The 26,942-nt window shown below is 39.0% G+C and overlaps 1 protein-coding gene across 2 annotated transcripts in view; it reads right to left on the bottom strand.

Moving 5' to 3' along the window:
• LOC136884505 (uncharacterized) overlaps positions 1 to 26,942 on the bottom strand; it is a 73,979-nt gene that overhangs the window by 31,650 nt on the left and 15,387 nt on the right. For both annotated transcript variants that reach the window (XM_067156722.2, XM_067156720.2), the window contains 6 exons: positions 26,685 to 26,753; positions 23,201 to 23,407; positions 17,762 to 17,837; positions 11,910 to 11,971; positions 7,737 to 7,790; positions 3,596 to 3,640 (listed from right to left, as the gene is read on the bottom strand). In XM_067156722.2, coding sequence (XP_067012823.1) covers positions 3,596 to 3,640; positions 7,737 to 7,790; positions 11,910 to 11,971; positions 17,762 to 17,837; positions 23,201 to 23,407; positions 26,685 to 26,753 — 513 coding nt within the window. The remainder of the gene's footprint in view (positions 1 to 3,595; positions 3,641 to 7,736; positions 7,791 to 11,909; positions 11,972 to 17,761; positions 17,838 to 23,200; positions 23,408 to 26,684; positions 26,754 to 26,942) is intronic.

Raw genomic sequence — 26,942 nt, 5'->3', positions numbered from 1 at the left:
AAAAGGAAATCATCATGGTGGTGTTGCAAACAGTCAAGCTCATGGGGAGGAGGAAAATGATGTTGGTGAAATTATGCTTGAGGAAGTGGAAAGGATAGTAAATAAACTCCATTGTCATAAGGCAGCAGGAATAGATGAAATTAGACCTGAAATGGTGAAGTATAGTGGGAAGGCAGGGATGAAATGGCTTCATAGAGTAGTCAAATTAGCGTGGAGTGTTGGTAAGGTACCTTCAGATTGGACAAAAGCAGTAATTGCACCTATCTATAAGCAAGGGAACAGGAAGGATTGCAACAACTATCGAGGTATCTCACTGATTAGTATACCAGGCAAAGTATTCACTGGCATCTTGGAAGGGAGGGTACGATCAGTCGTTGAGAGGAAGTTGGATGAAAACCAGTGTGGTTTCAGACCACAGAGAGGCTGTCAGGTTCAGATTTTCAGTATGCGCCAGGTAATTGAAAAATGCTACGAGAGGAATAGGCAGTTGTGTTTATGTTTCGTAGATCTAGAGAAAGCATATGACAGGTTACCGAGGGAAAAGATGTTCGCTATACTGGGGGACTATGGAATTAAAGGTAGATTATTAAAATCAATCAAAGGCATTTATGTTGACAATTGGGCTTCAGTGAGAATTGATGGTAGAATGAGTTCTTGGTTCAGGGTACTTACAGGAGTTAGACAAGGCTGTAATCTTTCACCTTTGCTGTTTGTAGTTTACATGGATCATATGCTGAAAGGTATAAAATGGCAGGGAGGGATTCAGTTAGGTGGAAATGTAGTAAGCAGCCTGGCCTATGCTGACGACTTGGTCTTAATGGCAGACTGTGCCGAAAGCCTGCAGTCTAACATCTTGGAACTTGAAAATAGGTGCAATGAGTATGGTATGAAAATTAGCCTCTCTAAGACTAAATTGATGTCAGTAGGTAAGAAATCCAACAGAACTGAATGTCAGATTGGTGATACAAAGCTAGAACAGGTCGATAATTTCAAGTATTTAGGTTGTGTGTTCTCCCAGGATGGTAATATAGTAAGTGAGATTGAATCAAGGTGTAGTAAAGCTAATGCAGTGAGCTCGCAGTTGCAATCAGCAGTATTCTGTAAGAAGGAAGTGAGCTCCCAGACGAAACTATCTTTACATCGGTCTGTTTTCAGAGCAACTTTGCTTTATGGGAGCGAAAGCTGGGTGGACTCAGGATATCTTATTCATAAGTTAGAAGTAACAGACATGAAAGTAGCAAGAATGATTGCTGGTACAAACAGGTGGGAACAATGGCAGGAGGGAACTCGGAATGAGGATATAAAGGCTAATTTAGGAATGAACTCGATGGATGAAGCTGTACGCATAAACCGGCTTCGGTGGTGGGGTCATGTGAGGCGAATGGAGGAGGATAGGTTACCTAGGAGAATAATGGACTCTGTTATGGAGGGTAAGAGAAGTAGAGGGAGACCAAGACGACGATGGTTAGACTCTGTTTCTAACGATTTAAAGATAAGAGGTATAGAACTAAATGAAGCCACAACACTAGTTGCAAATCGAGGATTGTGGCGACGTTTAGTAAATTCTCAGAGGCTTGCAGACTGAACGCTGAAAGGCATAACAGTCTATAATGATAATGTATGTATGTATGTATGTATGTATGTATGTCTATTTTACTCATCTTACAAGTATTTTCGGCTGGTGATGTCCAAAAAGAAGAATGAAACATGTTCCAACACTTGTTAATGTCACCCTAATTAAACATAATTTTTTTGTATTGTAAAGGTGGAAGCTTTGATTGTACCCTTAAAATGTATACTATCGACAATATGGGCTTTGCGATGAAATTAATTTTATGCAATAGAAATATGTCACCGTCAGAACTAAGGTAACGGAACGCGGATGTCTTCGACCAATACTATGCCATTTGATGATGATGATGATGATGATGATGATGATGCTTGTTGTTTAAAGGGCCCTAACATCTAAGGTAATTGGCCCGCTATGCCATTTATCTGGCACCCCAAATATTCTGTTTTTACAAGGTTCAGCTACAATCCTAATGTTTCCAGGCTTGTTTTCTATTGGGTAACCTATTCATTAAGCCTGTTTTGTGAGACAATAGCCAGCATAACATCTGCATAGAGAAGAGTCCATGGGTGGAGTTTGCAGGTCATGGTTATTGTGTTCAATCACAGGATGAACAGGAGTGGTGAAAGGGCAAAACTTCCACTCAGATGTCAAATGGTGCTGTGATGCCAACTGCACAGTGGAGAGAGCTTGAACAGTTATGGTAGAGGAGCTGAACCGAACGGACATATTCCTTTGGGACACCATGGGTATGGACAGAATACCGGGAACGTGGTCAAATGCCTTTTCTAAAACTAGAAAAGCCATGTGGACCATTCTTCTCTTCTCTCCGCCAGCAACTGGAGAGTGCAGATAGCATCTGTTGTTCTGTGGCCTTTAATGAAGCTGCACTGGTTTGATGAGACAGTAATGATGCTTTGTAGGCGTGTATTAATCATTTGCTCAAAGATTTTCAAAAATTGTTTACAAAGAGAATAGATTTTATAAGTGATAATATGATAGCGACCGATTTATGAACGATGCTAGTAAAAGCATTCCTTACACAGCCAATCCCTGTTATGAGTGTTTCTGTTATATACATCTCAGTGGACTTGGCACACCGATATGCAACAACGCCTTCTGGCTTGTTGAGGACAGCAACAGGAAACTACCTCACTCCTCGTCTCTTTAGTACACTGTTTCAGTGATGCCTAGACTACCTATGACAGCTGATGGTGGACCTGTTGAGGATCTAAATGGGCATGTGCAGTCTTGGGCAATGCATGAGGAAAGTGTACTGTTTGATGCTTTACTCCATGAACAAGCAAGATGCCAGGGAAGTTCTTTGAAGGGCAGAAAAAAGTTTGTGCAACACACATTTGACGTTTAGCTGACAACATTTTTTAGAACTCTGCTATAGACGTCCACGAGAGATTGGGTTTATTCTGTCATGTAGTAGGCCTGGAGTAAAACAGAATGTTGAAAGTGACAAGCAGGCAGTCAAATGGTGTTGGCAGCACATGGCAGCTGAGGCCATATTATTATTATTATTATTATTATTATTATTATTATTATTATTATTATTATTATTATTATTATTATTATTATTATTATTATTGATGGATTCACTGCTGTATGTGTCTGCTCACCTCAGCATTTTGAAAATGATTATTACGAAGATGGATGATGGTCAGTTGTTGCACATTGCTAAGTCAAGACTTTTGAGTGGTCAATTGAGAGGTCCATCTCTTCAATTCAGACAGAAATTAGCATTCAAATTGACGGACCTCAACAGGAAAAGGGATGGATTACGTGAGAGAGAATAAAGATTCCTCTCGAATTACTACTATTATTATTATTATTATTATTATTATTATTATTATTATTATTATTATTATTATTATTATTATTATTATTATAAATGTACATAACAAACTTCAGTGCTGTAACAGACATGAAATTTGGAGAGAGAGAGAGAGAGAGATTTTGATTCTAAGACAATACAGTGAAAGACAGTGACTTCTATGAGTTTCCAAGGGCACTTACCATGAGGCGCTCCTGTTCTTGAGGGGCGGTGTTTTCTTCATCATCCTGCAACAGACAATCATATAATGTACTACGCATGCCTGGCTGAACCATCTCAGGACACAGTTCGAGCAAAGTGACCAACTAAGAGCCTGTTTCAAAATTTGTAGTTCTTTCGTCAGATTTTCCACTTCACCTTTAACGGCACCACACACTCTGCATTTCGCTTGTCAGCCTGCAAGAGCAAACATAATTCTCAATGTAAGAATGGGCGTGAGGGCTAGTAAATCAAATGATTTCCCGGCCATGTGCAGTCTTTGGCATTGCATAAGGAAAGTGTGCTGCTTGATGCTTTACCGCATGAACAAGCAAGACGCCGTGGAAATTGAAGAGTGTGTGGATGACAATGCATTTAGTTTAAACTTGTGGTTAAATTTGGCAAAAAAAACTGAACAAGCATTATCACATGCCTTTTTTAAAAATCTAAATCCATAGATGTTCGACTTACAGTAAGATAGGAAAGCGTCCACCTTTCAATACAATGTGTTAAAATTATGTGAACTATATTATCATGTAAACATCATTGGGACTAGTTTCAACTTACTTTACGAGATCATCCTCAGGTATTATAACCATAAATTGGCAAATCATAGGATAAAGAACACTGAAACATGACATTTAAAATATGCGTAAGGGACGATCAAAAAGTTTCTGTTTGACGGCCGTATCAGCCAAAATCGTCCCACCGACGCACCATGTTGAAGATCCCCACGTGGTAAAACACCGTGTCCTGCTGCGTGAAGAACTCCATAATCGCCTACTGCACATCCTCGTCTGACAGGAAGCATCGACCCTTGAGGCCTTTTTGAGAGAACCGAAGGCGTGATAATCGCACGGGGAGAGATCAGGGCTATAGGGCAGGTGCTAGAGTTTCTCCCATAATCGATGAGGCTGGCCTCTCAGATCGATTGGCATCCTGTGTCGAAAGGTGACCTGGACGGAAATTGGTGCACCATTCCACAAAGGTGGTTTTCGACAAACGTGCTGCCCCGCACACAGTCTTCATTCTCCGATGGATGTCCACTGGTGTTTGTCCTTCGGCAGCCAAGAGCAGAATAAACTTAACTCAGCTTCTTTTTTTTCTCCATGCATTAACGACAATCGAGTGATTAGCAATTATCATTACGAATTGATTTGTACAAAAAGGATCAACTCTCATCGTTGCGGTTGGACTTTTGGAATATATTTGAGCAGAAGAAGGAGGAAAAATGTTAACCTTTGATCCGGGGTGATTGTATCACAGTATGGCGATACGCCAAATTTCTTTGATTTATTTTTCTTTTCATCATGGATATCTGTAAGTAGCATTTCTGTTCTTGTTGGTCCTGGAACTACCATGAAGTGACAAGCCCTAACGACAATTGATTCTTACTAAATGGTTTTGGAATATATTCATCTAAAGAGTGTTATGCAAACTTTTATTACCTCCGAAAGTGAGAAATAATTTGGACAAAAGGAATCCGTAATTTAAGGTTATCTTGTTGAGAAAGAATTACAGTACCAGTATTTTGTGGAGCTTCGATGTAATGATTTGTAGGATTATTTGGTTTGATAATCATTCTGAGCACGTTTTCTTAAAGGTAATTCATACATCAAAAGATGTTTTAGTAACAAATATGTGTCCTGCACTACTACATTTAGAAATGAGAATCCTTATCACTTACGTCTGGGGTAATTCAACCAGTTATATCTCAAATATCCTATTATCCGTACTAAAGTGTGAAATAAGGTGAATGTAAGGGTTGAAAATTGTTTCTGATGACTAGTTCTGTCTCGGGTAGGTAACTGTTCGGGGAGCCGCCATTTTGGTTTATTTGGTCACGTTACTTTATGTGTGGGTGTATGCTGTGTTTGACTTGACATTTAAATGCTCTGACGTTTGTTTTATTCCGACACTTGACTTGCGCTAAATGTGTTATGTTGGTGCTTGACGTTGGACGTGGGACTGGATATGTGACTTCGTAATTTGCGTTACGCGGTGGTTAATGTTTTAAATATCTGATTCTGTAAAAGTATTTTCTTTTTTGGGGTGATTCTTCGTGTATATTTTTCATGTAAATGTTTATTCTTAATTTTGCGTTCCTGATGTTTGTTCCTGGTGGAACTTGTGATCGGTGACTTAGCTTATCCGAATTTCATTTATTTTAATGTTGAAGTAGTCAGAAGAAACACTTTTCTACTCCATTATTATTTTGTAACTAATCTAAGATCTCGGAGTTGGGATTCTCATAAGTACTCCATTTCTTCACTTATGTTTAAACATTGATAATTTGCTCAAGGAACTGAATTGCGAAAAGAGACTTATTTAATTTTAACCCTGGTCAAAGTCTTTTAACTTCTTCTTATTGACTTGTAATTTTGTCATTTCATTTCTTATCTTTACGTTAAAGTCTCTGTTCAACTTGAAACTGGTTTTTATTTTAGTCAGTAACATTTATTTATCGCTTAATCCACCTAACCTCGGTGGGCTCGGGTTGTTTCCACGCCTTGCTACGACCTTCTGTTGAGAACATTTCGATAATTGCTCGTCTAATTTAATTTTCCCTGGTCGTGCAACTACTGTCGTGTAATACCTCACTTGTAAGTACGTGACAGTGCTGAGCCGTAACCTTGGATGGAACTGCTCGAGAGCCCGGATGACCTGAGACAGACAAGTCTTACTGTACCACTTCACAGTAACTGTCCTTCGTGTTTCTAGCAAACCCCAAGTCGGGATGCCCCGTTTAGTGAAGAATACTGCAATCATCCTTTTCTTCACTGACCTTGACTTTCGCACAGTCACAGAAGTATCCTCATCTTCAAACAGCCACACCTTGTTCTGGGATTTTGTTGGGACATCGTAATAATAAAGCCAAGTTTCGTCACCTGTAACGATGCTATTGACGTTACGCGAAGTTTCATTTTCAAATTGTTTTAGCATTTCTCGGCACCATTTCACTCGATGTGCCCTTTGTTCCTCTGAAAGTGAATGGGGCACCCAAAGGGAACAAACCTTTATCACATGGAGATGGTCGTGTAGAACTGAGTGAATAGCTGGTGCAGAGATGTGAAGGGTTTCTTCTACCTGCCGATATGTCAACCGCCTCTCTTGATGCAACATTTTCCAATGTTTTCCTCAGTTACTGATTCAGTCGGTCGCCCAGAACGAGGATCATCTTCAACCCCAAAATTTCCCCTCTGGAACTCTCTGTACCAGCAGAAAATTGTTGTCCGATGTGGACAGTCTTTCCCCAGCACAGGAATAATTTCCTCCAGGCACTGGTCAACAGTTAATCCACAAGCAAAATTGTAGCGGATAATTGCGCGATATTCACCTTTAGACCACACTTGCTTTCAATCCCACTGCTTGGTAACAACTGGTGTGAAGGTCGCGCCCTGCTGTCTTCTAGACCGGTTTTCACCCCTCTTTTCATCCGTCACCATAACGGGGGTGTCCAGCCAACCGTTTTTGCGTGCTGCAAAACTTTCCTAGTGCCCTTTGTACATAGTGATTGGAAGCATTCTTCGGATAATTGCAGCTGATAAAAGGCAGACCATTATTTTAAAGTATATTTCATGTTTGTTCTCTACATTTGTCTCATCAGGATTTACTAAATGAATTGCATTGGAGGGATATTATATGCGAGCTTTATTATTTTTTCTTTCATTTTCTTTGTCTCAAAAAGACAGTGGAGTCTAACACCCAAGGAAATACAGTAAGTACCATATAAGAGGCAAGGAGAGGAATACTGACCATCACAACTAAAGCGTATTACTGGATTACATATCTTCCAAAATTATAACGGGGTAGCTTTTTCACCTAGTATATGATTCAAATCTTAGAAACATTAGAACAAGATAGCTTCTCTTAAGGTGGTCTTTGTCCAAGGTGAAATGGCTGAAAATGAGACTGCCCTCATACACTGAGGCTGTTCTCCCAAAGGATGTGTTAACTATTAGTAAGAAAGTCACTCCATAGGGAGTGATTGACTATCAGATAGCTGACTATCGTCCTGGTATGTATCCAGCAGAATCAGTTAACACAACCATCCTGGGAGTTACATGAATATGGTTCGATTCCCAAGGCTGGTCAAGTATAATTTACTGTACTTAATGCACATACCTGAAGTGGACTCAGCTCCTGCAGGAAGATCTTTTGTTCTTCTACCCTCTCTTCCTACAAAGAGAAAAAAATTTTCATGAAAGATGTGCCACATATACACTAAGGCTGGTATTACATTACTGAAGTATTTGTCAAAGATCTTTTGTAACATACATTTAAATATAATGGAGGAATATGTTTTAAATGTCCTTTTATAAAATTAGGTATGAGCATCGTGCTATCTTTTGCAAAATATTTGTCTTGTTAAACCCAAAATGGCAGATTGTAAATTTGGTTGGAATGTTGCTGCAACAAAAACGGTTGTACTACACAGGACATCATGAATATAAAAACAGAAATTTAAGATAACTACTATCCAGGATGGATGCACAGTTTTGTACGTGAAAAAGAAACTGAATGGATTACGGTAGCCAGTAATTGCCTGAAGAACTGAAACTGAATATGATGTTTACATTATACATTATATTTCTTCCGAATTTTGATTATTGTAAGCAACTTCTTTTATTTTTCTGATAAGCCACGTGAGATAACCTAAAATCATGTGAGTTTTAAACTTGTAGTTTGAATAAGCAGACAGATGTAGAACTTGTGGTGTACTCTCCTGTGATAGTTTCATTTAAAACATACTGGTACATTTTATAAGAATTTTTACCATTAACAATATAAGTAAAAACTAATAGTACCCGAACATGCAGACAACTGTCCTTCATTCACTTTTGCTAAACTATGATAAAATATTTTACGTAGTGTAATGGTGCAATAGCTGTATCTTATAATCTCTTATAAAATTAAATTTGCATGGAAATGGTTTAACGTTGGAACATCATGTCAGAAGAAGGACAGAACAAAGTGGAGAGGAATCATATTTGCTCCCACCCGGCGTCAGCTGGAAATCGAAAAATGAGGATGATGATGATTCTACAAAGATCTTTGACACATTTCTTTGTCAGCCTAAGTAATGTTTAAAGGTAGATATATAAAAATAAAAAGAGACATTAACCTTTTGAACTCCATTACCCAAAGCGTATGCTTCCTGCTCCACTCCTAATTAATTTCTGCACTACGAACAGCTGTAGGAAGTGAACACTGCAAAACAATCTAACACAAATATAATTATGTTACGTGAAATATATTTAGAGTTACCAGTATTGAAGGTTTGTTCCTACGTGATGCTCTGTGTTCACAAACTGTTTCATTGAATAAGAACGCAGGTAAATCAGGATCCCCTGCTCTCCACTCGTGCCATGAATTTGGAAGAGCACCACCACCTCCAGTTACATTTTCACTCTCACTCTGTTCATTTTCAGTTATATTATTCACCATTAAATCATCCAAGTCAACTGTTGCTTTATCAACATCACTATAATTGTCTACTAACTGTTCTAAAATATCAACTTCCGTGAACGAAGATGAAGCTGAAGCCATATTTACATTCGATCTTTATCATCAGTAATATTTCATAAACATTCGAGAATAACAGAGGTCACAAAGTCATTCCAATTCCTGCAAACTATAGTAAATAGGGAAAGGTGCTCTCTCGTAGCCTTTGGATAGCTCTACGATACTGGAACAAAGCACAGTCGTCATACGAAGGCTGAAGGTACAAGATATTGTCATTTCGAGTGGCACTCTACATTGGAGCGCAAGTCTAATATTTTAATGGAGTGCAAAAGGTTAATTAATGAGGTATTTCCAGGTGCCGTAAAAACTTAAACTTGGTACTAGAAAAACCTTATACCGTGAAGTTGAACTATGGTTTCATTTTGATCAATGAATATAATATTTGTATGATATAATGTATGATTTACAGCAACCCTTAGTGAGTACTCAACCCAATTCCCAGATGACTAGCTACCATGTGTGGATGCGAGTTCTTTCCTGGTCACGCTGCCTTGTAGTGCGCCATACAGTATCCACGCTGCTGTCATATAACAGCCTCGCTCAGCCACTCCTGGAGATACTAACTATTGCTCTTGTTGTGCTGTCACCGCTGATAAAAATCCTTGAACGGCATACATTGCAATACACTAATTTGAGGCTGCTCTTATCAAATGGGCACATAAAATTACACATTGAACATCATTTAGCTTGCAGTGAGAACCTAAAGGGCATTTTCCGTTGGCACTGGACAATGATTGAGCTGAGCTGACTCTACCTGCACATTACAAAAACAAAATTGAAACACCAGAAAAAAGGCATGTATCAACTCGTAGGTGAGACACATGGTATACAGCAATACACCAATACACAATTTTTTCGGGGGGGGGGTTATACATACATTTCCGAATATAACACACCACAGCCCTAATTAGTTCACACTACCAGATTAAAGTGTATCTTAAAGAGCAGACTAGCCAGAAAATGCAAAATACAGTAAAACCTTGTTAATTCGAAGTCACTGGGACGCAAAAATCAAACTTCGAATTACGTGATTCTGAATTAACCGCCAACTCGTAATTCAGAAATGCCAACCCTTGCCTCATCACAAAGTATTCTAAGTCCCATTAATGCATGCAATCACCTTGATTCACAATTTAAACCTTTCAAATGCCTAGGAAAAACAGCTATTTCCAAAATGTATCCAACAAGGTGTATTTACATTCAAATAACGTACTTGGATAAATCACTGGCAAACACAACCTTGCGTAACGAAAGAAAAACACACGATTCAAAGACGAGGACAAATTATGCTGGCTTCCCTGCGCAGATGCTTTATTTTTGAAATTTATTGTACTGTTTGCATTTTTTAGATGCCTTGCACTTGCACGGATTGTGCCCGATGCCCTTAAAACATCGTGGCTTATCAAAGTTTCCTGTGACGAGGGGAGGAAGTCTCTCGCTTCCATGTGCATTGCAACATGGTACAATGACCTCCACCCTTGTACGATTTCCCGGCTGGCACTTCTCTCCTTTAAGACCATACGTCCATTTGGGCTCGGCATTAAAAAAAAAAAAAAAACAGTTTCATCGGCATTGACAATATTGTTCGGTGCGTACGAATTGATTATATGAGCCACACTTTTTTGCCAACTGACAGGATCGCCAGTGTTCATGGATTCTGCTTCTCCGTGCACTGCCTGTTATGTAATATTGTGGCATTCCTTAAAACGCTGAATACAAAAGAATTATGATTTTACTCAAACTTAGCAAATATGAAGCACACTGTAGACACACCAAAGTGAGTGAAAGTATGGAAAACTATCCCAGCACGTTCCGGAAGACTTGTTCTATCATGAAGCAGATAAATTTTGAATTTAAAATACGCTGTACAATACTATTTCTTTTTAATGTACAGGCAAGTTTTGAATTAAGTCTGAATTTCGGTAATGGGATCGACATTGTTCTTCGAATTACGAATTATCCGCATTTCAAATTAAACAATTTAAATAACATGCAAAACCTTACCTCACATTTCCGGGAATGAGAGCTTCTTCGAATTAGGCGGGATTTTGAATGATCAAGGTTCTACTGTATATAGAGGTAGAGGGCAGGTATCAGCTCCAGACTGTTACTGAACTTTGCAGACATTGGAAACAATGCAGTCTTTGATGAAATATTAGGAGGATGAAGGCATTCAAGATCAAAAGATATAATAACGTTACACTTCATGGGATCAGTTTTTACCAGTGTGGATCGAACACTTGTCCTTGGTTATAAATAATAATAATCGTATGGCCTCAGCTACCGTGTGCAGACATTTCGATTTGACGCCATCTTGCTGTCTGCTCCTTGGTTATGACGATACATTTACCACAAAAAAAAAAAAAGTTAACAAATAGTACTGAATAGGTGGAAACCTGTAACTTTTGTTTTACATTTTACTGGCGGTACGTTTATATCTGAAAAGGTGTTTGGGCTAATTGCTGTGTTCAAAGACATGTGATAGCACCTTATCTCCAAACTCGTGCTGGCAGGGTCTAACTGCCAGCCTTTCCGGTCAGCACTTGTGGAATTCTAAGTAAGGTAGTGTGTTTCCACGAAAGTGTACTAGTTGTGAATAAGAGTGGAAGAGCTTCTTGCCTGGCTTACTGTACGGTAGCAGTAACTGTTCAGAAATGAGATGTAGTTTGTATGGCCATATGAACTTCCGACCTTACATGCCCCTGACTCTGCTGACCACTGAACTAGAGACATGTAAACATGCAAAAGACAAATAAAAGGGGAGCTACTTACATTATTATGACATGTCTTTTTATTTTGCTGGGACTTGGCCTGTTGCTCCAAGAGCTCTGCTTCTGAAAATATATCATATGTAGAAGAGAAAGGTGAGAGCATTACAGACTACAATTTTTTAAGGGACTAAGCATTGAATTTTGCACATTTTATTTTATTCACCCTATAAATATGATCCATAGTCATTAAAACAAAGACAAAGCTATATTTAAAAGACAGTGATGATGATTTAGAATACAACAAAAGAAGGGAAACAGTGTATGTCAGCACAAACCATGTGTTCACAAAATTCCCTTAAACAGAAAATACATAGGCATGTCAATAAGTATCTGAAATGTTGCTCTATTGTCTTTAGGTTGGCTCTATGGTGCCGTGTGCTCACCAGCCACTAGATGGCACCTTTGTCTAAGTCTGTGGTAGGTTTGAGCATTATCAGATCAGTACAGCTTGCGCTGTTGCAACGTAAAGACGGCCGCGCCACTCTCTGTTTGCACCAAGGAAGAACTGTGTTCTGTAATCCGTTTTTTGTTGTCTGAGGGTGTACCAGGAGCAAAAATTCATAGAGGACTTTCAGCACAATACGGAGACAATGTTTTGCCACAGCAAAGTGTTCACCAGTGGATTGAACAGTTCAAAAGTTGTCGGACGAGCGTGAAAGATGGGGAAAGATCTGCGGCTGTAACTGATGCCAATATTGAATAAGTGCTGATATGATCCTGAATAACAGAAGAGTGACTGTTGATGACGTGACAAACCATATACATGAGCCATGGTTTTTCATATGGAATCGTGCATAACAGGCTTAACTTTCAAAAAGTCTGTTTGATATGGGTGTCAAAGCAACTCATTGAAGAGCAGAAGTGCAATCGTGTGAGAATCGGTCAGCACCTACTGGACCGTCATGCTAACAAAAGTGAAACATTTCTGAAGCGGATCATCACTGGAGATGAAGCATGGGTTCACCACTTTGAACCAGAGAGCAAAGGTCAGAGCATGGAATGGAAGCATCCCAGATCCCGTCAAAAAAAGAAATTCAAGAGTCAACCTTCTGCAGGAAAAGTGATGCTCACAGTGTTCTGAGATTCTCAAGGGCAAATCCTGGAGCATTGCCAGGAAAAGGGGGAAACAGTAAACAGTGAACGTTACAGTGATATGCTGAAACCTGCAATTCGCAACAAACGCAGAGCTCGATTGTCGGAAGGAGTTCCTTTGTTGCATGACAATGCTCGTCCACATACCGCCGTGCACACCACTCAAACTCTTCAGATGCTGTGTTTTGAGGTGTTGGAGCATCCTGCGTACAGTCTCGATCTTGCCCCATCGGATTACCATCTGTTTAGTCCACTTAAAAATGCTCTAAGAGGCCATTGATTCAGCTCTGATCAACAAGTGAAGGAAGCAGAGGGTATTAGAGAGCTTGCAAAACGGTGGACCATGTACATTAAAAAGTAGGGTGACTATGTTGAAAATTGATATCAATAAAAAGTGTGTACACTTTTTGTAATAAATTATAAAAATTGTTTGCAAATACTTATGAACTTACCCTCATATGTATGTTTACCACTTGTTCAATACCATACAATAATTCACTTTTAAAAACTTTACAAATTGAAGCACTAGAAAGCCATACACTAAAATATAAAATTAAAAAGCATCAACAAAGTAAGAAAGAAGTTTGGCTTTAAAAACATATCATCCCTCCTGTCCAATTTGACCGTGGACTGTGTTGTGGGTCAATGATCTCCATCTCTACCAGTCTTTCCACCACTCTTAATCAAAGATGTCTTGAAAGCTTGCCACTCCCTTCCTCAGGTCTTGTTCAATTTGTGCTCTCTATCGCTTCTTGGGTGTACCTCTATTTTTCCCTCTGAACTCCTAAAGTCTGTGAGCAAGATATTTATGTAATAGACTTTATTTCATACAATAACATAATTGCCTTCTTCCCATGCCAAAAAAAAAATACAGAAAATGTCACTTTATCGCACTGTAATTGCTTTCTAAACTGTTTTATTAGAAATTGTCTCTGACTGGTCAAACTCTCAGCTTCACAGTAACATAAACACGGATAGTCAGAGAGATCATAAATCAAGGATTGCTAAATTTAACAGCTTCAAAGAGGATTTCATTGAACGTATAATTAATAAGTTCAGATACCGCCCAAAAACCACCTTACTTAGAGATAAACCCAGTTCTAGCATATTTTCAACGTTCACTTTCAAGAAACACGTACATAACATCACTAACATTTTTAAGAAACAAGAATGTCAATATCTCCTTTCGAACTAATAACAGAAGTATGGAGATTTTATATAACTCCACTTCAATAAATAGATGCAATCCTTTTTCTAAATCAGGAGTCTACAGGTTTTGTTGTAATAACTGTAATTGTTCATACGTAGAACAAACTGAACGCAACTTCAAGATTAGATATACGGAGCACGTTAACGCTATAAGGTACAACAGATTTTCCGCTGTGGCCAATATATCCGTGACCTAAAATACACCTTTTCTGGTATAGATCGGGATATTGAGATACTGGAGTCTTTAAGTAAAGGTCCGTTCCTTGATGCTGCTGAATACTGTTGCATACATTTGGAGCAATATTTTAATTCAAATTTAAATTTGAACGATATTTCCGAAAAACCAAAAATACTGTTCAATTTCCTTAATTTCCAAATAATAGCTCAGTTTTTTTGCATCACGCACAACACAACACTTTATCATGTTATGCGCTTCCCCCACAACGCCCTCCAGATTCCCCTCACTCGATTGCCCCTCAACCCCTTCCCTCGGCCCCTCATCCCTCTCCTCATCTTCCTCGGCTCACGGCATGTCCGTGACTCAAGCTTGCCACAACTCTCAGTTCCTTCCACACATCAGATCATTCAACAGCGGTCCGAGGTGAGTCTCGTAGATCAATAAACACGATACGCTCTTTCTACTTCAGCACTCCCTAAACACATTTCTCTAACTAAGTTCTTTTTCTTTATACTACAGGTCCCGCATTGAACTGGGAAATGTTGTTCGTTTAACATCTTAAGGACTTCACAGACATGTTACACCAATAAGCCAGTGGAAACAGACACACGCAACTGTTCACAGCTGTTTTTTAAGATTGTTTTTATCTTTCACAGAATCATTACTTACGTTCAGAACAATGCATAACAAGTTCTTAAAGAACAATTTACTCTTATCTAATATCAAGTTGTGACTAGAAGTCAACCCAGTACTCCCAAGTTCCCAACTTGGAAGATGTTCAGTTCACAATGTGTTACATTCCACTCTCAAGAACTTACTTGTTGAAAATGAAGATAATTTAAGAGTATTGTTATAGTGATATGTAACTTGTATTTTATATTGTGTATACATAATTTTTGAATGATTGCCCGTTTCCACGATCAGCTGAAGATGACTCACATCAACGTTGAAACTAGTACCGAATAAATAATATGTTGTAACTTAATCTGAACAACAAATTGTATTGTATTGAATAGGTGGACCATTAAGTTATCTTCGAAGCTTTGTTGAATTGCCTCTCCACCTGATTGCAGCACCGTGGGTTCATATCCGTCAACACAAAATATGGCATCTCTGCATTCCCAGCTTAAGTAATCTGACGCCTTCACCATACTGACTAACGTATAGGTTAATCCACTTCCAACAGATAAATATCACATATATCACAGTATATAATAAAATTCAAGCACTGACTTCAGGATCCTCATTCCTCCCATTCTTTTCTTGTGCGCACATCACCTCGGTCTTGATCGTTCTACTCTCTCTTCCACTCTGCATACACCTAGTTTTTCTCGTATCACAGTCCTGCTTTGTCTTGGCCAGTGTACTTCTGAGAAATTTCATCTCGCTTGCCTGAATTTTACTTCCCTCTGCTCGGGGCCTTACCCAAGTTTCAGCTGCTCGAGCCACGATTGGTAGAAAGTAGTTCTTGCGCATCAACATTTAAAAAGGTAAAATTCAAGGTAACCGGCAAGCACAAAATCACCAACGCTATCACACTGGACGGAAAAGACACTGAAACGGTGTCCTAGTTCAAGTACCTAATGATGCTGGTTAACACAGGAATGGGATCTGGATGCAGAAATCAAAACCAGAGGGAGTGTAGTTCTGACATTAAAACGTCTTGTGTAAAACTGCAACCTCCACTTAGAAACTCGTTCGTGTGTCGTAAAGTTTATGCTTCATGGTGCCAAAGTGTGATCCCTGAAGGCTCCGTCAAAGAACTAACCGCAGGGCTTTGAAATGTGGAGGTATCGCAAAAAGTTCAAGATCCCGTAGGTAGACCACATCACCAACAAGGAGGTACTCCATCTAGCCAGAAAACAGCGTGAAGTTTTAACCCATACAAAATGCAGGAATAAACCTACAGTGAAACTCGGTTAAGAAGTTCCCGCATAAGAAGTTTTCCCGACTAAGAAGTGTGATATTCATGATCCCTTGATCAGTTGTATTAAGATATATGTATATTTTTCCCATTTAAAGTGTTCTGTTGTAAATATATTTCCCGGTTAAACAGTTCAAATTTTAGAGCCCCTTGAGATAGAAAACGTCTGCTCAAAGCAGCCCATGTTTAGAACCCTCCATCTCCGTGCAAGTTGCACCCTGTGTTCAACCGTTCGCGCGCTTACGGTGTGTCTCTGGTGTCACAGAACCTGTGCGGGCTTGCCAAGGCCACATACGACGTCACACTATGACAACACGGTGTATTCGCTGGTATGTTCTAGTAGGATGTTTTCCTTATAGTAACCAACAATTGGTTAGTAATGAAGTTAAATTACGTGAACAGCCTTAGAAGAGAGAGTACGAAATAAACATGACACAATAGGTAAAATAATATTCTGAGAAAAGAAATAGTGTTCAACTTACATGTAAGTTGGTTACTATAAGGCATTGACATAGTTCAACACCGAACAAAATGGTTTTAATGTCTCATTTTAGTTTTGATTTTAAATGTGTAGTCATACTTCATCAATGTTTTAGACTCAAATTTTAAATTAAGACATACCAAATTGTATTCTTTGTTATTGGTTATATGTAAACATATGTTTCCAATTAGATCATGGTTGAAGATGAAAAATAGACAAGTAAGAAATGGGGTAGTAATAATAATAATAATAATAATAATAATAATAATAATAATAATAATAATAATAATAATAATAATAATAATAGCATGTGACCTCCAGAGAGGCCTAGTGCAGGTCTTTAGAGTTGAAGCCATATAGGTGACCTCTGCGCTTGTGAGGATGGGGACCTACCTTTGATGATTTCTAATGTTTAACACAACACATACACACAGCTCTACCGGGAATCGAACCCGGGACCCCCTGGACCAAGGCCAGCATGCTAACAATTTAGCCATAAAACCGGACAGAAATGAGGTATTACAGGGGAGACTTTATAGAGGCATCAAGGATGGTCCAGGAAACAAGAATGCAGTGGTATGGACAAATAAGGCGAAGAGGAAATGCCTATATGGGAAGAAGACTGTTGGAAATGGAGTTCACAGGAGAAAGACTGGACTGCAACATGGAGGACATGAAAGAAAGGCAGCTAATGGAGGTGGATTTACACAACCTGACCAAGTGCAGAGTAGCTGCCACCAGGAACATCAATATGAAACTGGGAAAAGATATATAGGGAAAGGAAGAAAACCTGCAATTACATTACATTTCAGAAGCATTAGTCTCAGTTTTAAAATGCAAAACTTACGTTGCAGTAGCTAATGAGACAAAATATCAGTTAATTCCTAGTCTCTTGTATTTCCATCACAGGCAAGCTTGTCAACTTGCTCAGAGAGAAAAGAAGAAAGAACAAAACTCTTGTCCACATACCTTTTGCCTTTGCTGCCTGCCATGCCAAGTACGCTGGAGAACTATGATAACGTTTCATAGCTTCCTTATACAACATCTGGAATAAAACAAGAGACATGATGAACTCTCACAAACCACTTTCAATTGAATTGGATTTTTTTTAGAACAGAACAGAAACACCAGAAATTAGGGAGAGAGTAATCATTTATTGCAGTCCAATTTATTTTGATACATGCATGATTTTGATATTACTACCTTAATATTACAATAATGCTTACTCACTATTTACACCCAATCTCTAAGTTGCATTTTCTAAAATTTGTATTTTTTTTATGTTTGTCCTAGACGTTAACATTGTTATATAGTCTAGAAAAACATGTACGAGGGCAAGTCAGTAAGTATCTGCAATTTTGCCCTAATTGTCTTTAGGTTGCCTCCATGACGTTGTGTGCTCACCAGCCGCTAGAAGGCACCGCTATCTACGTCTGTGGTAGGTTTGAGTGTTAGCAGATCAGTACAGCTTGCGCTGTTGCAACGTAAAGATGGCCGCGGATCTCTCTGTTTGCACCAAGGAAGAATAGCGTTCCACAATTATTATTTTTTTGGTGGTCTGAGGGTGTACCAGGAGTGCTTCCATTCCATGCTCTGATGTATGCTCTCTGGTTCGAAGTGGTGAACCCATGTTTCATCTCCAGTAATGATCCGTTTCAGAAATGTTTTACCTTCGTTCAGGTGCTGACAGATTCTCACACAACTGCGCTTCTGCTTTTCATTGAGTTGTTTTCGAACCCATCTCGAACATACTTTCTAAAAGTGAAGTCTGTTATGCAAGATTTCATATGCAGAGGCATGGCCAATGTGCATATGGTTTGCCACGTCATCAAGAGTCACTCATCTGTTATTCAGGATCATATCACGCACTTGTTCAATATTGGCATCAATGTTACAGCTGCAGATGGATGCCCGGAACTTTCCTCATCATTCACACTCGTGCGCCCTTTTGAACTGTTCAGTGCACTGGTAAACACTTTGCTGTGGTAAAACATTGTCCCCATATTGTGCTAAAAGTCTTCTATGAATTTCCGCTTCTGGTACACCCTTAGACCACAAAAAATGGTGCAGACAGAGAGTGGCACGTCCATCTTTACGTCGCAACAGCGCAAGGTGTACTGATCTCATACCTGTCAACTTTTGAAAAGGGCTGTCAGTAAAACTCACGCGCGACAAAAGATCTAATGATAATTGACATATCCCGGCTTATTCACAACTAAGTATTTTTTATTTTCCATCTTCTCGATTTTATGTAATACCCCAGCTTGACGAAAATAATAATACTTCTGGGCTAAAAAATAAAATAATTCATTCTTTAAACAGGATACTTCAATTAAATGATATCTACTTAAATCATAGGCCAATGATTTGTAGATGAACATAACAATCAAGAAGAAATCCATGTTAAACAGCAACAGGGATGGTGAATATTGGTTTGGAGCATACATAACAGGACTTCCTTGACACATTAAGCAGATATGCGACAATTGAAAAAGGCTTTACACAACAAAACTTGTTTAACATAAGACAGGCAAGAAATAATATAATACACACTGCAAATCACATGCTACTTCGGCTTTAAAGTCATAGTTGTGGCCTTTCTAGCTTCCTGCAAAGTCTTGACAAAATGTTTTGTCATAACAGGGACCAGAACTCCTAGTCTTCAAAATAGAAATAAACGCCAGAGATTCATTGGACATGGCAAATATTTGTTTATAGGAAGAGGAGTTAGTGATTGGAATAACTTACCAAGGGAGATGTTCAATAAATTTCGAATTTCTTTGCAATCATTTAAGAAAAGGCTAGGAAAACAACAGATAGGGAATCTGCCACCTGGGCGACTGCCCTAAATGCAGATCAGCAGTGACTGATTGAAGAGGCAGAACAAAGAATTTGCGGAGCAGAGGCTGTTGACACCTAAGATTCACATGGAAGAACTGTTATCCCGGCTTTAAATTCAATTCCAATGACCACACTATAACATCACACGGTTAAAAGTGCCAATCGTATCAAAGAATGAGTTACCCACTATCGTGGACTTGCCTTCGACCCGCGCAAACAATCAATTGTACGGAAGTGGGGTGATTATTGAGTTAACATTTCAAGTTTTTGTCCGTAAAGTCATAAAACGACACCGTCCCTCCGTAAAACTGTAAAATCCTGCAATTTCCATCAATTTTATGGATAAACTGTAAAAGTTTGCAGGTATGTGATCTGATAATGCTGAAACCTACAACAGACTTAGACAACGGTGCCATCTAGCGGCTGGTGAGCACACAACGCCATAGATCCAACCTAAAGACAATCAGAGCAAACTTGCAGATACTTATTGACTTGCCTACTTATTTTTACCTATTAATTTGTGTTAGTGCAAATATTTGTCACAAGTCTGAACAGTGTTATCCTTAGCTTACAATAAAAATGTTGAATGAATTAGTGAATGAATGAACAATCACGGATAACCACCAACAACTGGGGAGAGAGCATTCGTTAATGAATGAGTGACTGCTGAATGATTGAATGTTCTCAGCCCACATGGATGGATGGACGGACGGACGGACATAAAGAAAAACATACCAGTCTTTAAGAAGGGAGACAAACAAAAGTGTGTGTTAACTAGGGCTCGGATGTTTAAGACATAAAAAAATAGTCCAAATAAGCAAGCAAATATGACCAGAAAATTATTAATCTAAATATGGACATTTTAAAATAAATTATAAATCAAAAGGGCAATTTCTTTGATACATATTTGTTAACTTTGTTCTTACTTTCATATTAACTTTATGAATTTAAAAGTACATGTTTAGCAGTTATTCCCAGTCTATTGTCCTTGATTCACTTATCGAACATTTGTAATACATAGCTATAAAGTACTGGTACTAAGATTATCAGATTATCGCCCGCCTAGCAATTCCGAATGGGCAGGCAATAATTCCATTGTGGAGATTTATCTCCCATATGCAGTTATCAGACTGTGCCTCTTATAAGGGCTTCTGATAAGTTCACCTGCATACATCCCAGCGTCAGTGGGTAGGGTCTGACACATCCCACTTTGATGAGTCTAGTGTCAGACCTAAGACGAAACACTGGTTAATAGAGCAAACACCTGAAAAGCCTTACATCTGATCTGTTTCTGACATACTAATGTCATTCCACGCCATCTCTTCGCTGACAGCTCGGAACATACCACTTATTGTAAGTGATTAATATCACTGTAGATCCGTATTTAAAATATTTACAGACTCAAGTGTTCGGAATGCAATTTTTCATACATTGGTCAAACTAGACGTAGTTTTCAGACCAGATATTCAGAACATTTGATGCCCAAAAACACAATAAATTCTCCATGATGAGTATTCACATGAGGGATATGGGTCATCAATTCACCACAACAGAATGGGATCTAAAAATCATAAAAAGAATCGAAAAAAGGCAGGCTAATGACTGAATTTGAAAACTTATACATATTCTTGGATAAACAATTTAATAAAAACCAAAACTTAAATAATGTAATAGATTTTAAAAATTCCTCTTTATTTTTAAATCTTTAATGCAAAGTCGGTAAATATTCCCACCAAACCGACAGACACAATTATCTCCTCCTGTTTCTGTCAACTCTCCTCCACACACAACTAATAAGCCTATAGCTCTGCCTTCCCAAGCTCAACCCCCTCCACTAAGATCTCATGGTTACAACTCTCAACACGAACAGATAACATCTCAGCGGTCTAAGGGGTAAGTGTTAATACTTTTTGAATAATTCCACTATTCAGGTCCATCCTTTCATATAATAATTCTTAATAAATAAAATTTCTTTAATTACAGACTTTCAACACACACTCGGCATTCCGCCCACCCACAACATCTATCAAAAGTTTGATTGTTCCCTTTCGACCGCCTCGCTTGTATCAGCACATTCCAACATTAGCAAGCTATGCTAATTGCACCTTTATTTCTCTATTAACACTCTACAATGATGGAAGATGGCCCAATTGAGTTCATGACAACTTTAATTACGTTGTTTGTTGTTTAAAATTTAATTCTTGAACTCTTCTCCAAGGACTACGTCAAATGCTAATACTTCAACTATATACATATATAAGCATGTCAAACAAATTGTTCATCTCTTGAACCCAGGACTCTAACCAGATGATTTTATAATTTTAACGTTATTATTTATATAAGATTTTAATAATAATGCCAACTGATATCTTAATTGGAATGTGTTTTCTTATAATCATACTGAAAAAAGTGTAAAAGCTTTTATTTTACATTATGTAATATTGCCACCATATGTCATTATATTAAGTGCATTTGATACAATCAATTTTTAATCACAGCTATTGCTATAATTTTGTTAATTAAATACATTACTATAATTTTACATTTCAATTCTTCTATAATTACCGCTTATCCAATTTTAAGTGTATAGACGTATAATCTTAGTAACTTATAAATTAAGTTTAAATCAGGTGCCTGATTTAATCTTGAGGAGATACAAGGGCTGATGATGCCTCCAAAGTGAGGCAAAACATGTCCCATTTCAACTTTGATGTACTGAATAGGTGGATGAACAATAAACAATTATTTTAGCAAGTATAATACAATAAGTTTCAATACAGACCTACAATATTACTAATCACTTGCAATGAAGACAATGATGTTGACGACAAGTTTGAAGTTGTATGCACACATGTTGAAAACACCAGTTCCTTCGAAAATAATTTATGTAAAAATGGTCACAAGTCGACTATTTTTTTTTTTTCTACTTGTTTTACGTCGCGCCGACACAGATAGGTCTTATGGAGACGATAGGACAGGGAAGGGCTAGGAGTGGGAAAGAAGCGGCCGTGGCCTTAATTAAGGTACAGCCCCAGCATTTGCCTGGTGTGAAAATGGGAAACCACGGAAAACCATTTTCAAGGCTGCCGACAGTGGGGTTCAAACCTACTATCTCCCGAATACTGGATACTGGTCGCACTTAAGCGACTGCAGCTATCGAGCTCGGTAAGTCGACTATTAATCCTTGCCATTCAGGATACAAGAAAAAAGGAAAGTAAATTTCGTACACTGCTATCTAGTAGTATTGTCATCTGCATATTGCTGTTGTGTAACCTGGATGGAACAGGTTAATCTTTTAGAAGAAGTCTGGCTTGGTTGAAAAGCCCCCCTCCCACCCTTCATACTGATATTTAATTTCCACCCCTGTGTAGTTTGCAGGTGTTGTTTCATAAATGATGGCTGCAGGGTACAAGGCGAAGAGTGTAGGTGCTAGTACACATCTTTGCTTGAGCCAATTTGTGATTGGAAATTCTTCTGAGATTAGCCTGTAGGTTCTTTAACAACTACACAAGATACAAAAGCCAAATCCAATAACCTATATGAATTCCTACATTAAATAACACCTACCTTTCTACCCTCATAATCTTCGAAATACTGATTTCTAACAGCCTCTGGCAGAGCACGCCACATCTCTCCGATGATTCTACCCAGTTCCCACATCATCAAGCGAGGGTTCGCTGCCTTCACCTGATGCCATACATCGCGACTGTATTTCATGTATGGCTTCAAAGGCATCTCTGGAGCTTTTGGAAGTGTTGGCGTTGCACTATCTCCCTGTGTACAGAAAAAAAAAAAAGAGTTTCATCAATCCAACATGCCTGAAGTACGGTATATGAACTACAGGCTCAATGCCAATGCTTATTACTTATTTAGAGTTTGGTGTACAGTAGAAGGACACAGCAGGGAAATGTATTTTATTCCATACTATGATGAGAATCTGACTTCTTTCTTGCATGTAATGAAGTTTATGTTTAACATCCGTGTTGACACTTATGTTTATAATGGTTATGGATGAAATTCGAAAGGAAACAAATGCAAGATACGGAGGGAAGTTGAAAATATTATCTTTTTATATATACACAATTTTCTTTACGTCGCTGCACCAACACAGATAGGTCTTATGGCGACGTTGGGATAGGAAAGGCCTAGGAGTGGGAAGGAAGCTCCATGGCCTGAATTAAGGTACAGCCCCAGCATTTGCCTGGTGTGAAAATGGGAAACCATGGAAAACCATCTTAAGGGCTGCCGATAGTGGTGTTCAAACCCAATATATCGCAAATGCTAGCTCACAGCTGTGCAACCCTAACCGCACAGCCACTTGCTCGGTCTGAAATAAACTGAGATAGTTTAGACATGTTAAGAGAATGAAAGAAGGAAAGATAATGAAATTGATAATGTAAGCTGAGACTGAAGGAAAAAGAACTCGATCAAGAACAGCATACAAGAAGGAACCCGGACTGGAGAACAGTTGAGGAACCGTGGTGGATGGATAGTGGAAGATGGAAAAAAATGACGTTAAGATCCCAACCCAGCTGGAGGTGGAGAAGGGTAAATGACAATGAAGGCGCAAAGCTAATACATGCACTGGCAATTTTAAATCTTGTGGTTATGAAAAAAATCTTACAGAGTTTTATGTATCTATATAAAGCTAATACACTGAATATTACCAATATAATACCAATATTTGCCGATACCCTCATTTTTGAAGTGTCGGACCTCTTCCATTTTCTTCCTTCTGATTAGTGTTAATAGAGGATGGTTACCCAGTTAAACCACCACAACCACCACCACAGAAGATTGACCAAAATCAAGGAGTAATAAAAACAATAATAGTATGGCCTCAGCTACTGTGTGCAGACATTCCAATTTGACGCCATCTGGCTGCCTGCTCGTCAATTTCGACGTTCCATTTTACTCTAGGCTCACTAGATGGCAGACCAAGTAAACCGAAACTCTCTTGGGCATCTATGGCGGAGATTTAATTAATTTTGTCGAGTAAACACCAGATGTGTCACCAGAGATCTTTTACATGCCGACATCATACGACAGGGAGTGTCGAATGGATTTTATTTTTACGCCCTTCAAAAATCCGACTACCTCTGCCGGGTTTGAACTCGCTATCTTGGGATCTGGAGGCCAACACACTACTACTGATCCACAGAGGCAGCTATCAAGGAGTAAATTTTACTGTTATTTTGTTTTCTGAATCCGAGTTACTGAAAGACCGAAGCCGTTTCCAAACCCAAGATAATCTTCTCCATCCATGTCCACGTTTTCCCTCTACTATGCCTTCTATGATCAGATTCATCAGGCTGTATTTGTCAGTTCATAAGATGTAACTGAAGATGATGATGACGACGACGACGACGACGACGACGACGATGTCTGTTGTTTGAAGGAGCCTAACAGCTAGGTCCCAGGCTCCTCGTCTTCATATTTTCCAACTGACCTCCCTCAGTCAATAACTCTTGTTCTTTTCTGACCCCGACGATATTTGTTTTGCGAGGCCTAGGGAGTTATGGCACATGGACATTAGTTCGCACAGCCAAATGCCTGCTCCCCTGCTTTGGTAGAAGAGACACGATCGTAGACTCTACTAACCACAAAACCGTGGTGTTCCTCACATAAAGGGACTACTCATTGGTAACGTACATCCATGGTGTTCCTCACGTAATGGTACTAAGCACAAGTAGTTTCATGGTTCTAGTGTCATCATCCCTTGGTCACCCCTTTTAGCCGCCTCTTACGAAAGGCAGGGGATACCGCGGGTGTATTATTCGCCTGCGTCCCCCACCCACAGGGGGTAGATGTAACCGAAAGAGATGCCTTCCGTGAGGATTAAGACTTCACACGAGTTCATAATAAGAACGTTTTAACAGATACAACAACACAGCATGTTCAATTTGAAGTGTTTTTATTGTATATGTCATCCGACTCGTTGGCTGAATGGTCAGCGTACTGGCCTTTGATTCGGAGGGTCCCGGGTTCGATTCCTGGTAGACCCCATGATGCTCAATGAGTATGCAGAACATAAACAGAAAGACTTGATTGTTTTTTGCTGGAATTCAATAGCAGAGATTGAATATAGCCTACATCGAGATATTTTATTAACTCTTCAAGAAGTTAACACAACCACTGATATTATGCAATGAAGCGTATAATTGGTGTAAGATTATCATAAATCACGTCGGATTCTGACCGTCATTCGATCTCCTCGAGAAAAACATAATGTCGGGGCTGGCCCACCAGACAACCAGCAAAGGTTAATTATTTAAGATCAAAATCCCTGACTCGGCTGAGAATCAAGGAGCCGGAAACAATATTAATGAATTCTGATTATATATTTTTGTTAACTTTTTCTCTTTTATTTCAGTATGACCATTGTATCAACAAAACGATAGAGTGCAAAGACAGCTCATGTCTTTAGAGAAATAAAATCATCAAGATTTTTTTTCCTAGCAGTTCAACGTCGCGCTAACGGATCAAAGGTTGTCAGCAATGGAAGAATGGGAAAGGGCTAGGATTGGGAAGGTAGCAACCATAGCCTTAATTAAGGTACAGTCCCAGCATTTGCCACCTTCAGGACTGCTAACGGTGGGATTCGAATCCAGCATGTCACAACTGCAAACTCACAGCTACCCGACCCTAAACGCACGACCAACTCACTCTGTAAATGAAAATGAAAATCCACAGCCTGTTTCCAGTCATTAAACCGGGTCAGGGATGGAATGAATGAAACCCCCATCTAGCGGCGAGGACAGTAATTGTGCTGGCTGCCGAAGCCTGTCGCACTCCTCTGGGGCAATGATTAATGAATGACAGATGAAATGAAATGATAATGGAGTGTGTTGCTGGAATGAAAGATGACAGGGAAAACTGGAGTACCCGGAGAAAAACCTGTCCCGCTTCTGCTTTGTCCAGCACAAATCTCACATGGAGAGACCGGGATTTGAACTACAGAACCCAGCAGTGCGAGGCCGGCGCGCTGCCAGCTGAGCCATGGAGATTCTACTCTGTAAATCTTCTAGAATAAATTTGTGGGTGTTCTCACCTTTGTTGCTCTCCTTGACTTTCGAGATGATAAGTTGTGAAGTTCAAGAAGTTTGGCTGGAGTACTCTTCTGAAAATAAAATAAAATACCATCCTAAACATATCAAAACACCACAACTATACAAATAAGATTATAATTTACAATATTTGTCTCCCACTTTACTGCGAAGGAGACAAAGGAAAAGTATGAGAATATGGAGCTGAAGGTGGTGTTGTTTGCATGACACTGCAGTGTGGGGAACAAACAGAAAGGACAACT

Source organism: Anabrus simplex, chromosome 12 (assembly GCF_040414725.1).
Source record: "Anabrus simplex isolate iqAnaSimp1 chromosome 12, ASM4041472v1, whole genome shotgun sequence".
Lineage (NCBI taxonomy): Eukaryota > Metazoa > Arthropoda > Insecta > Orthoptera > Tettigoniidae > Anabrus > Anabrus simplex.
The sequence above is the reverse complement of the archived record's forward strand: the minus strand, read 5'-3'. Positions and strand labels throughout refer to the sequence as shown.